Source organism: Meleagris gallopavo, chromosome 2, assembly GCF_905368555.1.
Source record: "Meleagris gallopavo chromosome 2, MGAL_WU_HG_1.1, whole genome shotgun sequence".
Lineage (NCBI taxonomy): Eukaryota > Metazoa > Chordata > Aves > Galliformes > Phasianidae > Meleagris > Meleagris gallopavo.
This window is the reverse complement of record NC_139405.1, coordinates 13,736,062-13,750,880: the sequence shown is the minus strand read 5'-3', so window position 1 is coordinate 13,750,880 and position 14,819 is coordinate 13,736,062. Positions and strand designations below refer to the sequence as shown.

Sequence of the window (14,819 nt, the reverse complement as noted above, 5' to 3'; positions counted from 1 at the left end):
CAAAGGAAGGAGAGAGAAGAAATGTATTACCTTGAAAGATGAGTCTGTCAATCCACTTGCTTGGAAGTTTTCAGACCCATAGTGTTGCTAAGGGATGTGTGACAGGAACAGTATCTGAACTAGCTCTGAAATCTGAATGGGGGTTGGTAGTGGTAAATTTAATTCAGTTAGCAAGAGCATTTGGTTTCTGAGGGTCACACTGCTGCAGCTCTCCGCTTCCTAAGAGGCAACAAAGGCGTTTGGTCTCTTTGTGTGGATGGGGTTTGTGTGTGGGGCCCTAAATTGTCTCCTGTAACCCACTCCCACCTGCCTCTCATGTGCTCTGTAGGGAGAGAGGAGGCTGTCAGGTGGGTATTTCATTCCTGGCTGAGGTAGCTGGGAAATTCCTGCCTGGGAAGGTGCTTCGTGGGCCAGCAAGTCAGTGCTTGGTAAATCTGCTGAAGTCCTGAATTGTCCATAGTATAAGTGGTCTGGAGAAGCTCAGTATTTCTTACTCACTGTGCCTCTGCTTGTGCTTCAAGTGTTAAGATCTAGCATTTGGAAATCTGGGTCAAATATTCAAAATGTACATGCTGTATATATGTATATATATATATACATTTTTGTTGATGAACACTTTCTGATAAGGCATTCTTGAAGATAAGACTTTGTTCTATTTCAAGAAAATCTGTGGGAGTTTTTTCTTGGCCAGAGTTACAATGTAAAGTCTTGTTTTAACAAGGTTCTTTGTTTAATTTAAGCATAATGATTGAATGATTCATGGAAAACTCTTTGCATATGAAGCTGTTGAATTAAGCTTCTTTTTTTTCTCTCCTCTTCCTCTTTCCTGAGATACATAAAGCACTAGAAAAATTAAAAATTAAAAAAAAAAAAAAAAACAAAAACAAAAAAACCCAACCGAAACAGTTATGAATACTTGAAAATCTTATTCCACACATTGGAACTGAACTCTACTTTTATACGTTTTATTTCAATCTTTTAAAGTGTTGAGGTCATCAGGAGACAAATAAAACAATGTGGGATTGTTAAAAGCTTTAGAGTCTAAGGAATATAGAAATAAAAAACATGTAAAACATTTAAAATGTACAGCTAAATGTGCAATTCTAGCTACTTCTGTGTAACTGAAATTTTCTCTTCATTAAATGCAGTGTTTTGAACTAAGAATGTTCCCAGATTTTTAGTGCCAGAAACAGAGAACGTTTGGAAATCATAAGTCAGAATGACAGAAATGTTGGAAATAGCTGATTTACACAAAGTTTCTACATAGGGTTTGGTGGGTGTTTTTTTTTAGCCGTCTGTTTTTTGGAGGGTTTGGGATCCCCTGTGTACTTATTGCTTCAGTAGGACTCCCGTATTTAGCTGACATCTTAAAGGTAATGTTTTACTGCATGAGATGGAGAAGAAAATTGTTTTGATTGGCAGCTGTTTAGGAGTAGGGAAGATATGACATGTTACATGCACAGGACTGTTGTACACAATGCACGCTTGTGTAATTTCATCTATATGCAGTCTAGACAAAGGAGTCCTGGTCTATGCCTGCCACACAAAATGTAGTATCAGGACAGCATTTGAAAGTGAGAAATAGGACTGTATACACTATTGTTACTGCTGTACAACTCAGGATGTGGTATTTTCTATAATCATTCATTTAGATTATTTGCATTTTAAATCAATGTCTTCAAACACCAAAAAAGATTATCTTGCAGCAGTTGAGTTGCATCACTTTCAGGAACCTAAAAGTTCTGGCTGAGTCTTCTGATACTCTTCCAGTTGGCCATCATGTCATCCATAACTGCTAGGCCCTGAGGGAAGTCTTTAGGGTCTGCTCATGCTTAACGTCCTCCTGAAGACAGGCAGCTGCTCCCAGGAACACTGCCATTGCTCAGTGAAGCATTAGGAACACGAGAGGTTGCACTGCATCCAAGGTGAGTGCTTGGATGGGTTCAAGTCAGTGCTTGAGAGCTGCACAAAGTGAATCCTGAATGCTTTTGGCTTGGAGAGGCTAAGGGAGAGTTGGATAGCAGACACAGGTTGTTGGGAGGAAGCTGGGTCACAGTCACTTTCCGTGAGAAGTGATTGTGCCTCCTTATTTATTTGATATCCAAATACTTCATGCAGCATGAGGTGACCCGCAGCAGCAGTAGAGCTCCCAGGCTGCTGCTTGTGTCGTGATTCTCTGCATCAAATGAAATGTTGTGAAATGTGTCGTTAATTGGTTATAAGGGCTAATCTGTAAAATCTCACGGCATCGTTTTGCATGTATGTATGGCAGTGTGTTTTTAAAAAAGGAGCACATCCTGTCAGACAGATGGTGTGTAGCAAGCTTTCAGAAACAAGTTGAAAGAGATGGCGATCGTATTAAAAGATGTGCAGCACTTGCTGTATGTGCAGAGGAGAGCGTGCAGTAATTGGAATTTCAGCACTGAGCTACGTTCTCATAACTCCAGCCACAGCTGAACACAGTCTTTGCAGAGATTGCAGTTAAAGTGTCGTTGTCATTGAACTCCTTAGGTTTACATTATTTTTATGATTTCCAGTGGAAGAAAATGCAGCGGGAGAAAGTTTGGAAGTCTGATTGAAAACTGTTTTTATCTGTCTGTACACAAGATCCTGATTTTTAACAAATCATCTTTATTCAGTGGTTGCTCGTGAATGTGGTAGAAAGTCTATAATTCCTTTTTTCATGTTCCTGCTTTCTTTGTCTTCTACTTTCTATTTTTGTTTTGGATTGATTTATGGTATATTTTCCCTAGATAGTTTTGTGAAGACTGCAGAAACAAGTAGAGAGGGTTTTGTTTTTTTTTTTTCCCCTAAGGAGCTGAGAGTCCTCTACCCATTCTTGCGTCATTTTGAGGTAGGCCATCTGATCTTTAGTGGATTCTAATACTGTTTGTGCCATCGTTGTCACCTCCTCTGTACTCGCCTGCTTACACTTCCCATCTTCCCCTGGGAATCTGTCAACCCTTTAACTGCAGAGAGGTCATGGCATAAACACTGGCTTTCCTGGTGTGGCTTCAGAGCCAGTCTTCAGGCAGCTCTGCTCCTTGAGCTGGAGTTCCTGCTAGATCTCAGTGGGAGAGAAGATGCAAGCTAACACCCAAACCTCTTCATTAAAAGAGGTGTAAGATGTTTCTTTGTCAGAAATCGTCAAATCATTGTGTTGCAAAAGGAAGTGATGTGACTTAAATGGGGTTCATCAATAGCCTGCTGCTTATTGAGCATCGTATGGACATGTTCCCTAAAATGACAGAGCTTCTGTAACTTAGATGTTTAAAAAATGACTACAGTCATTATTTAATAGAAATCACTCTTCTGAATGTCTCCCAAACAGATTGATATGTTCATAATGAGGCCCCAGTCTAGCAAAGAGCTTACTCTCAAAGCCAGTCCGCCTGCTCATGAGCCAGTATATTAAATGCAGCTGCAAACAGCAGCAGACTTTCAGTCTCATTCCTCAAAATGGAATTATCAGAATAATCCAATTTACATAAAAGAAGCTGAATTTGGTCATACTACTTGGGTTGTTTTTTTGTTTGGTGGTTTGTTTCCCCCCCCCCCCCATATGCTTTCCTATCAGCACAGGATCTTCATCTCCACAGGAAAACCTGCTGACATTTTAAACAATCTTTGGTTTGTAGAGCTTTAATAGTCTTCAAGATGTTGGCAAAGGATATTTTGCTGATCTGCTCAGCAGCATTTGCAGCTATGTGAGCTATGTGTGGTAATAAAGGAGCAGAGCTCCTTTGTCGTGGCAAATACACCCATGGCAGTGGTGAGAAAGGACCTGAATTCTGTTAGTGTCAAGATTATCTCCTTTCACTGAACCCATAGCTATAGATTGGTAATAATCTATTTTAAGTCTGTGCAGGGGAGCACATTGCAGATTATGCTGAAGTGCCTCAAGATACACAGTGGATGCCCTTTATTAATAGGTGCTACATGGCAGCCAGATAATGTGTTGCTAGAAGGGATTGTGTGTTTCAAATTTTGTTAGAGAAGTCATAAACAGAATAGAAAAATATCCATCCTAACAAGCCAACCCAAAGAGAATGATCTGTCTTATCTCTTGCCTTTAAAACCTGGAGAAAAGTTTTGTAATTTGGAAGACCAGCTTCATACTGATACTGCCTGGTTGGCTACTTGCTGTGCACTTCTAAAGCCCTTACTGAGCCAGCTCCAAATTATCTTTTTTTTCGGGTGGGGGGATGATTTTGCTTTGAAAAATAAATCATCCAATTTCAAATATGGTTCCATGTTGTTCTGTGATGCATGACTAATGTGTGTTTTAGACAAACTATAGGATGATCCATCAGAGATCCATCTTATATTTGACTATAAATATGACGGGAAAAGGTTACCTTGTTTCTTATTTGTTGATGTGATTGCAGTTCATCACCAGCAGTGATACTGTGAGTGATAGCTTCAGCCAGAGAAAGGAAGAAATGACAAGTATGTGAAAGAGAATAAAAACAGACAGTCCTATCTGAGATCATAAAGAATGATTTTTCTTTTCAGTTTAGTAGAAGCAAATATCAGTTTCATTTTGGGTTAGAAAAAATAGGAATTAAAAAGAAGATGAACTCTCATCTCCCAAAGAAATTAAACACTGCTTTATAACATCCAGCCTGTAAATAAAATAGAAAGTAACCCATCTAATAGTACTCCATCACTGACTTAGTATCTTAGGGGCATTTCTCTAGCTTTTCTCCTAGATCCTTATTAACACAATTTCTTTCTCTTTCTTCAAATCCACATCACTGGAACACAACAACTACTTTTATATCCCTCTTCTGCCTTTCTGTTATGTAAAAACACATCATTAATTTGTTTATTCATGAAAACTTCTTTGTCTCAGAGCATAGACATATTCCTCCTTTAAACTCTCAGATCAGATTATTCTGTTTTCCTGCAACACTTGCCATTATACCTAGTATTTAATGAGGCTCAGCATTCTATGATAGACAGTCTTGTAGCTTCTTTCCTGTTAAAGTATACCATACTTCAAAATGTTCTCCCAAACCCTGTGAAATACTTGGTGAATGTATGCATAACTCTGTTGTCTTTTCAGCTGAGGTCTCGTGGATGTACAGTTTCTTGTGAGATCCATGTGAAATGGCTCTTGATATCTTTTTTTCTAAATATAAAATGTAATTTGTATTAGTTGAAGTTTTGATTGTTTTTCAGAAGTTATTGAATATGAAGAAGTACTGTAAATGACTAATGTATATGCAGACAGTGGTAGGAAAATGTTCATGAGAGAATGAATTGCAACCTGCATTATGGATTTGTGAAGTTTTGAAATCTCTACACAGAATCTGTTTCTGGATCAGTGAAGAAATTGAGTGAAATTCTGTGATGATCTAATTTGCTGGCCATTTAAAATATTTATGCCAGACTGAAAAATCTTGCTTGATAGGAAACCTGAGCTTTCAAATTACAGTGACCCTATTAAAGGGTTGAATTCAGTCATGCAAGGCTGTTTTTCATCTACTTTTGCTTTTATAGACTTTATCTTGAGGTCGTCAAGCACCAGGCAGTTTTCATGTTTTGTGAGTGCATTTCTTGGAAATGCTACAGCCTAATCTGATAAAATCTGTAAACTACAAAATAACCTGAAGTTGTTTCTCACATGCTTAAGCTACCAGTGAAGTTGAAGTTCAGGCTATTCTTAGCTTGTAAAATAGTGAATATATATCTTTCCTTGGTGTAAATGTTATGTAGTGAGATAGATGTCATAATATAAATAATGCATAGCCTTTTGGACTTGAAGAAGGAGAGCATCACCAAGCTCATATTATTCATTTTTTATAGTTAAGGTAGTCAATTCCAGTCAGTCTTTTTAATTTGCTATCAAAAGCTAAGTTCTCCTTTCTTGAGCTTTATCTATAATCTAGTAAAATCAGAGTGAATCCTTCTGCTCAGGCCAGTACCCTTTGAACAGATGGTGTAAATTCAGCAAGCAAAATAGTTCACATCTGCTTAAGAGCCAAAATAACTGACAATACGAGGCTGCAGCTATTAACTGGACAGTTTCTCATCTGTACTGTGCTAATACAGACCTCAGAAGCTTTGAAAGGTTTACAGTAATGATTTTGTAATACTATGTGTTAATAGCATTACGATTTTTAATAAAGAATTAATAGACCATAATGTAGTATGATGTCATTTAAAGTATTTGAAGTAAGACAAATTTTCAAAACTGAAGTATTTGCAGAAGAACTTGAGTATTTTGTGATATGGTTACTTGCAGGATCCAAAGCTGCGTGAACTGTTGGATGCTGGGAATGTTGGAAGTCGACTGGAAAATCGAATGATAACTGTTGTCTATGGACCAGACCTGGTCAATATATCGTACTTGAACTTGGTGGCATTTCAAGAGGATATAGCAAAGGTAATATGCTTTTATCTGTGTCGTATGAAATTAGTGTTTTTTAAAGTATTGCTTTGAGATATAGATAAATGAGATAAAAGTGGAGATTGCTTTGAAATGAGCCTCAATTCTGCCATAGAGCTGTGCTGTTCCATATGAAAGAAGAAATGTGTGATCATAATTTTCTGGGAATATATTCAGCAAATTTTATGTCGCAGATGTGTGCTCATCTTCAGAACATTGCTTGTTACTCTATCTAAAGCCCAAGTAAGAACTGTGAAAATAATCATATATGCAAATTATTACTCTGCTATAAGGAGTATAAGACATATTGATGTCTTTCTGTAGTTATCACTCTTATGCTAGTTCTGTGTGTGAAAAGTAGGGACAATCTGTCAACTTTTTGTGGTTGACCCATGTCAGAGCAGTGTGAGTCTACAGGTCTGCCTTGCATCCTCAAGTGTGTCAGCAATCAGACACTTAATATAATTTGCTTTCGTGACATTTTCTGTGGGTGCTCAAAATTCAGTTTTACTCCAGCATTTTGCCTGCCAATATCTCTTGAAAAGAACTGTACCTTAGCAAAGTAATTTTTCCATGCAGGTAGGTAGTACTTTCATTTCTGTTCGACAGACCACAGCAAACACAGTTGTGTTTGTCAAACAAGTTACAGTTGTTACTTGTACGTGTTTACTTTTTTCCTCCTTTCACCTTCTGTATGACTTAATTGTATTAAATGAAGTGGAAGCTCTTGAATGTATCTATCCCAAGATGGCATCCAAAAGCATCTCTTTCCACTTCTGTTCATGTAGATAAACTCAGATGTTAAGTAACCTCCAAATAACCATGCACTGAACACACTTTTATACAGCTTTCATCCTAGAGTCCAGTCGATTCTCTGAAAAGACAATTTCTCTACAACCGACTGCTATTTAACAACGGTGAGAAGTTACTCTGTTGTTACACAGGTGCCAGAAGATGTCAGGCCAGTTGAAAAATGATCAGGGTGAAAGTTTTAAACCTAAATGGATTAACTTTTGGTTGCCAACTTTCTGTTTCTGCTTTCTTCATTAGCCAATTGGTAAATCTGGTGGGAACACAATTCCCTCTGTTTCTCTGCTATGAAAGCATAAAGCAGAGTTCATGGTGATCCCACTCTGCTATGTGGGAAGTGGTGTTCTCACACTTGAGAACACGTAGCTATAATCTACAGGCATAGTTAAGAAAGTCAGCACTGCCAAAGTGAAGGCAATTGATACAAATCAAGGGGAAAACTAAGCATATGACAGTAAATTAAAAGGTATGTTAAAGCTTTAATAGCAAAAATTATTAGCCTTTACCAAGGGAGAGGGAAAATCGCCTAAATCAGAAGCATATGTCCTGTCTTGCTTTCTTGTCTAGCCAGCAATCACAGAACCATAATCTGCTTGGTGAAACAGGTCAGAAATTGATATTTTAGAGCCATTTTCTGTTTGTAAATGGAGCCTTAAAATGCTGTCGACAAAATCATGTTTTGGAGAAACTTTGCTGTCCTAAATCCTGAGTAACTTCTGTGATCTTATTAACAAAGAATCTGAGTTTCCTTGTTATTAGTAAGTGTGGCAGGCCAAATAAATGCATACTTTATCAGTCAGGCATTGTTGCCTGAAGGTAGGTTTCGCAAAGCATTGCAGATTAGCTTCACTTACTTTGAAATCTCACTAAATATCCTGATCGTTTCAATTAAAACAGAGTTTGGTTGCTATTGAAGACATCTAAGAATTCTTCCTTGTTTAACATGTTTTCTTACTTTATATAAACTAGACCACAGAATTTGGTCTTTAGCATCTTCAGGAGCCATGGAGTGACTCAGATGTCATTATAAGTAAATACATTTAGCAAAAAGAATCTCTTTGGGGAGCTTAGAAGAAAATGTTTAAATGCAAGAAGTTTTCAATGTCACACATGCAAATTTTGACCCTAATTGCTACATTTGGGGAAAGGAAGTGCCAGTGAATAACTCCCCCACCTTTCCTTTTTCAGTGCATGAATACTTTTCTTTTTAACCCTGTATTTCTGATACCTAACTTTTCAAGCTGTCTGATATCTATCAGTCAGTCATCCCTTATAGGAGAGAGGCAAAGTAAACTGTATAGATCTTAACAAGGCAGTTTAAATAATTCAGCTATGAGATTTCCTTCCTTTGCAGAAAGCTTACTGTCCATCACCTCCACTGTTTAAGTTGTGGGAAAATTATGAAGACCTGAACTGTGGCGTTTTGAAGTTGCTTTCAGTGAGCTAAATCAAGAGCTAAAAATTACAATGTTTTTGTTGCATTTGCATTCCTCCAGGAGAAGGCAACTAATATTTAAAGTATGATAAGCTTAAGGGTGCTGACCAGCTGGTTTGCTCAGAGAAAGCAGCTTGAAATCCCTTAGGTAATGATTTGAATAGCACACTGCAAGGCACATCTGGATGATGAACAGAAGTAGCTCTGCTGCAATTCTTGCTTATTTTCAGCATGATATGTCCATGCTTGTCTCAGGACAGGGCTTGTGAGCATCTACAAGCAAGTAGTACTGTAGAAGCCAGGATAAAGAAATAATTTTACTCTTGGACTTTTTCTGAGCAGATGTTCTTTTTCTGTGTCTCTTTTCCAAGATAAAGTCCAACCTGTGAACCTCTGTGTCTCCTCTATGATATTTTATTCTCCTGCCAAATCCTGTAATTTCAAAACTGAACTTCCCATTTTTCCTGTCTCCTTCCTGTTACTCTCTTTCCTGACTCTCACATCAAATCTGTTCACACAACTCTAGCACATCCTGGCCATAGAGATCCCTATTCAGAGCCCAAGGAATTTTATTTCTCTTTAGTTTCATGAGCATTGTATCAGTTCCATTGATAAGAACTGTGAATTCTTCTGTACGTAAAATAATATCAAAGATGGTTCACAGGTTGTTTGTTAACGTGCTTCCCAGCATATACATCTTTTTATTTTCCAGCTTTTTTTTCTTTTAATATTTAAGAGCTTTTTCGGTACAGTAAAATGTTAAAATGAGATAAATACATATCTTTTTTTTATTTTTCAGATAAAATTTGTAATGATATTGGAAGTGCAGGATTTCAGTAATTTTCTTTGTTACCTTTCCACCAAAAACAAGCATGCAAGGACATTGTCTCTCACATAGTCAGTTCTGATTTGAAGGAAATGTTTTGAAGAATCTGTTCTGTCATTTCTTATGAAAAAAATCTCATGTCTCCCATTGAGATAAATGTCTTAGAGAATGTATCATGATATATGTAATGGACGAGAGAAATAAGTTCACTGAGCAACAGATCTCAAAATGAACTGTTGCTTACACGCTACCTACCTAAGCACAGAGCAGTTACATGATTTGTTAGTTAAGTTTGCAGGATCTGTATAAATATGAATTAGTGTAACAGAATGTAGCCAAAAGGAGAGCAGGTTCATGAAGCTCTTACTGTGACGGATGTGACTCGCTTGGAATTGAATGTGTTGGAAGGCAAGCTTCTTCCCGTACCGAAAGGGATCAGCCTGCAAACAGTTTGTTGGCATTGCTGCAGCCCTATTTCAAAATACCTAGATTTATATTTTCCTTTTGTGTTGCAACTGTACAGGAGTCTGCTGCTACTGCGGTGAATCAGAGCTGTTATAACCTTTCCGCAGTAGGCTGTTTTCTTTCAACACATAACAGCCTTCTATCCCGCCGAGCGCTCTCACCAAGTGCTGCCTTCTGGAATCGCTGCTGCTGGTAAAGGAAGCTGCACGGAGCATCGTGCATGGATTTGAGGGGCAGGCTTTACTCTACACTGTATAGCAAAACCAAGGAAACGGAACCATTTGGTGGTGAAAGCAGTGAGACACATCTTGGCTCACAGCTTGCTGCAGCCCATCAAAGTCAGTCAAAAACATCTCCCTTATTTCTTCGGGTCTCTGCTCAGGGCTGTTGTTTCCCCTCCTGCTGAGGGTTCAGACCAATGCCTGGGAAGATGACGTGATCCTTGGCATGTTTTCTGATCTTGGTTTTTCAGTTGCAGCTTTACAGTGCCTGAAATGAACACTCTAAAAATGTGAGAAGCAATTAGTAAGTATTACTTGAGATGTGGTACCTGTATAATTAGAAATGGCCCAGCCTGCCGGTAGCCCTTAGAATGTTTTGCAAGGGCAATGCGATCACTAGAAGAGCCCAGAAAAGCAAGCAAAGGAACATGGCAAGGCTGTGTTTATAAATAACATTCGTGACAGGCATGTAATAACTGAGTTCCCCTTAAATTCCTGTGAACAAGCTCTCAGACAAAGAGAAGAAAGAGCTGGGGTGTGGGTTACTCCTGAAAAGTCATCAATCTATTTTTTAGAAAATAGTTTTAAGCCCAGCAGAGTCAGTGAGATCAAAACAAAGTCAATCAAGATCTGCTAAGAGATCTGTTTTTGATTTCTCAACAGTATTTTGTGTTGCCATCAATCTTTGTAACTGTTAGTGTCACAAAGAGAAGTTTTAACTGCTATTATTAGTGTCCAAACAAAGCAGTGTTTACAAGATGAGCCTATTTTGAGCCTGGAAAAATGAGTTGCCAAGAAGAAAAAAGGACTCTGCACTTAATACATGTTCTGTTCCAGGAATCGTAGAAGAGCAGTCGCACTGCTAAAGAAGCTGACTTTTTCTCTTATTATTTCTCACACCCCTGTGTTGTTTTTTTAAATTAGACCTAAGAAGGAAAAACAAGTGAAATAAAAATGGAAGTAGTCATGAGAGGTGGAGGGGAAAAATATCTCAGCAGCAATTGTTTAACTCCTGAACAATGTGGCTCTTTGGAAGGGAGGCAGGAATATCTGTATTACTCTGCCAGGAATATCCCTCCTGTGCAGTGGCTGAAGTGTGAATCTGTAAACTGCAGATTTATAGCTCTGGTAGTTTAAGGAGGATATCAAAAGCCTATACAGAGGTATGATTATGGGTATCTCTATCTCATCCTTGTTGTAAATGACTGCGTGAGACTGATTATAACTTTAGAGAATAAATCTGAACACCATAAAAAATATGTGTATATAAAATACTAACTTTGTGAACTGCCTAGAATTGATCACCTCATCATGTGGAAGCTTGCGGCTTTTTAGGTAAATCAAGCTGGTAGGCTTCAAAGTAATGTAGTAACATTTGTTTCATTTGAAGCCAATTGTACTCTTCATTACCAGTAATTTCTGTCAGAATGAAGTTCCCCTCTTTCATATTTTTCCTCAAAAACAGACGAATGACAACAACAAAAGAGGAGGTTGAAGACTCCTGAAGAGTCTGCATCTGGGAGGGTGTGTGGTCATGGGAGTTCTGCATCTGCACTGATGTGAAAGAAAACTCAATTTTAGTTTCAAAGAAAACTCAGAAAATTTCATCAAGTCAGGAAAAAAATCCCATTGTTTGAAAAGACATTGTTTATTTTGTTCCTTTCTTTAAAGGAATGAAACATAGGCAATCCAAAACTGCACTTGTGATTAAAAAGAACTGCTTTTCAAATTTGAAAATAAGTACTAAGTTAGCAAGAGAAAAAAATGTGCTGAAGTTGTTAAGGAAAAGCTATTAGGGAAACGAGCAACAGGACAAGCTGAGAGAGTCTGAACTTAAAGTAATATGCATGGATCAGTCTTGTTGGAAGCCTGGGAAGGACTGGGACCACAGGGAAGGACTTCAGAAACACACTTAGGAATGAGGAAGAAGATGAAAGGAAAAGTGAGGGAGATCTGGAAGAAGCACTGTGCTTGCAGGCAATTTTTCTAATTGGAGTTGCACCCTTTCTCCCAGTATATCAGAATTGAATTTTTTTTCTGTATACATCTTTGGTTTATTTTTAAATGTGTTTCTCATGTTGGTGGATCAGATCTCAGACGGAGCCTGTAATTACAGTTCTTAATTCAGTATCTGCCATAAGAGATGAAGTGTGATATTTGTTGTCTGAATTGTTTCAAGTCTATAGAGGGAGTGATGAAGAGGCCCTTATAGAGGACTTACAAGGTGAGGCATTGCAGCAAGAGACATGTTATGTTATGGTCTGTACCCTGCGCTGTCAAATTTGTCTAGCTTCAGACAGGTGTAAAGCCTTTCAGCCTCACCTTAGAAGATGGTTGTATAGAGTCTCCTTTTTTTGATCCCCCAAACACACAAGAAAATGTATTTTTCTGGAGTGTGTGTGTTACATCTCCCAAGCTCTTAAATGTGCTTTACATAGGACATTTGTCCATATGACTTTTTTCCGATACTGTGGAATGAGATGTCGTTAAATATATACATATATATATATAATAGTCTTCATTGTTTGCAGAAATTCGAATCCCACAGACAAGGAGGGAAACTGTGGCTGGAAAAATGAAGTTCAGACTTTCATTAGGCGATTCTTGCTAACTGTCACTTTTAAAAATATGCAAAAGCAAAGTAAAGATCTAAACTACGCCTCATTTAATCAACTTTTATTTCTGTAGGAATGGTCAGATGAAGTGTTCAGTTTGGCAACAAATTTGTTGGCACAGAACATGTCAAGGGACGCATTTCTGGAAAAAGCGTAAGTGGCCATAGTATTTAATGCTGTGGGTGTTGCTTTTTTATCTGCGTCATTTTCCTTTTCTCTTGTTAGTCACATTGTCATCTATTGTTTCTGCTTTGATGAGTTGTCAGTTTTGTAAACACAGGCTGTCCGTTCTCATTGTTTTTAAAGCTTGTTATCTAAATATCATTTTAAAAAAGTCTTGGTATAGTTCTTCTTACTAAAAAAAAAGCAGCAAAAAAAAAAGAGCAAAAAAAAAGTATTAAATACCATCTTCCCATTGTATGCAAAAGTAGCAACTTCAGCTGTGGTCTGAAGATCTCTATTTAATATTGAATAATATTCTGCTTCTGGATTATTTATCTTTCTAATCTCTCTGATTTTAGCATGCTTTATAAAGAAGCTGTAAATCTGCTCACTGAGGTTTGTTGGCACTGTGCACAGATTCAGATTTGTTTTCAGCAAAGTACAAAAGCACATTTGGAGTGTAAAAACACATCTCAGAAAGGAAAGAGAACTAAATCTGAGAGTAGCAAGACTCAAACGGATGATAAATGCACGTGCTGAGATGACTTTACTTAAGTCATTGGATTGAGAACAGCATAAAAAAGCCTACCAAATAATGATGACAATTACTTAGGATATTTGCTGGCCTTTTTTGTTCTTAAAGAACTACAAGTTGACTGGTTAAACGCAGCTCACTGTTTTCCAATTCTTGCTCGTAGACAGAACCTCATTCCAGCAAAATACCATGTAGAGGCTTAGTTTACTAAGACTTGTCTCTGTCCAAGAAGTAAGTTAACCCACCTGTTTTGTGGACCACGTAACATTGCGCATACCTGGTTTTACTATATGCACTGTTTTTAGTCAGAAGGTTCCTGACCGGTTAACTTCCAGGAACATACTTTTAAGTTACTTGTTTGTGAGGAGTGCACGTTTCCTTCTCACAGTTTGGGTGGTGTAGATGGAAGTCAGCAATAGTTCTCAAAGAAACAAACTTTGAAAGTTGGATGTTAAAGGAATTCTAGTTTTGTATCTGATATTGCTCTGTCACGACAGCAATGAAATACTAGGCAAACCAAATCCCAAATGAATGGAAACATTTAACATTTCCTTCTGGTTCTGCATGCTGACACAGTGTGCTAACCTAAATAGATGGAGGTAACTTCTGGAAGGTCTTCTAAGTTCCTTCATGGATCAGTGGAGAAATGAATTTGTGTAAAATAGGGAAAATGTTTTTTTCCTTCAGGTCTTTCTGGATGTCTGCAGGCCTTGGAAGGGCTGGGCACCCTCTCCATCACCTCTCTCCGTCAGGAAAGTGCATATTAACAGTCAGCATCGCAGGGCTTGTATTGGACTCATGTATTTGCTCCTGAGCTGCTGAGGTTAAATTAGATTTCACTTTATCAACACAGCTCTGTGTGAGAGAAAGAACAGACATTGCTTCTTTCAGCTCCATAGATTGTAGATGAGTTACAGGGCTGATTTGATATTGGATTTCCATGTCCTTATCACTCAAAGGCCCAGATGGCCAACAGACTTGGCTGACAGGTGTGTGATGGGGAGGACTGGGGCTGTACTTAGTGTGTGCTTTCCTGTGACATTCAAAGGAGTATGTTGTCACACGGTACAGTAGAGCCAGTCTTATTTGAAGCCATTTTTCTATGATTATTGAAGCTTAATATTAATTAAAGATAAAGTCACTGAACACATTTTGTCAATTCAATAGCAAGCAAGCATGTTATTCCTGTGTCTTTTTTCCACTAATTAATAAATCACTTGGGAACTGTTGGGTTTCCAGGGTTCTTTGCACAGATGCCAAATCAGAGTCACTTAAGGAATCTTTGACTTTGAAGATTAAAACTATTTTCCCATTATAATTACTGTTTTGAGCAAAGAATTGATTGCAGTCCTGTCA

The 14,819-nt window shown here is 38.0% G+C and overlaps 1 protein-coding gene across 2 annotated transcripts in view; it reads left to right on the top strand.

Annotated features, from left to right (window-relative positions):
* PLCB1 (phospholipase C beta 1) overlaps positions 1-14,819 on the top strand; it is a 377,774-nt gene that overhangs the window by 215,077 nt on the left and 147,878 nt on the right. For both annotated transcript variants that reach the window (XM_085218976.1, XM_085218977.1), the window contains exons 4-5: positions 6,251-6,391; positions 12,840-12,919. In XM_085218976.1, the coding sequence (XP_085075102.1) occupies positions 6,251-6,391; positions 12,840-12,919 (221 nt within the window). The remainder of the gene's footprint in view (positions 1-6,250; positions 6,392-12,839; positions 12,920-14,819) is intronic.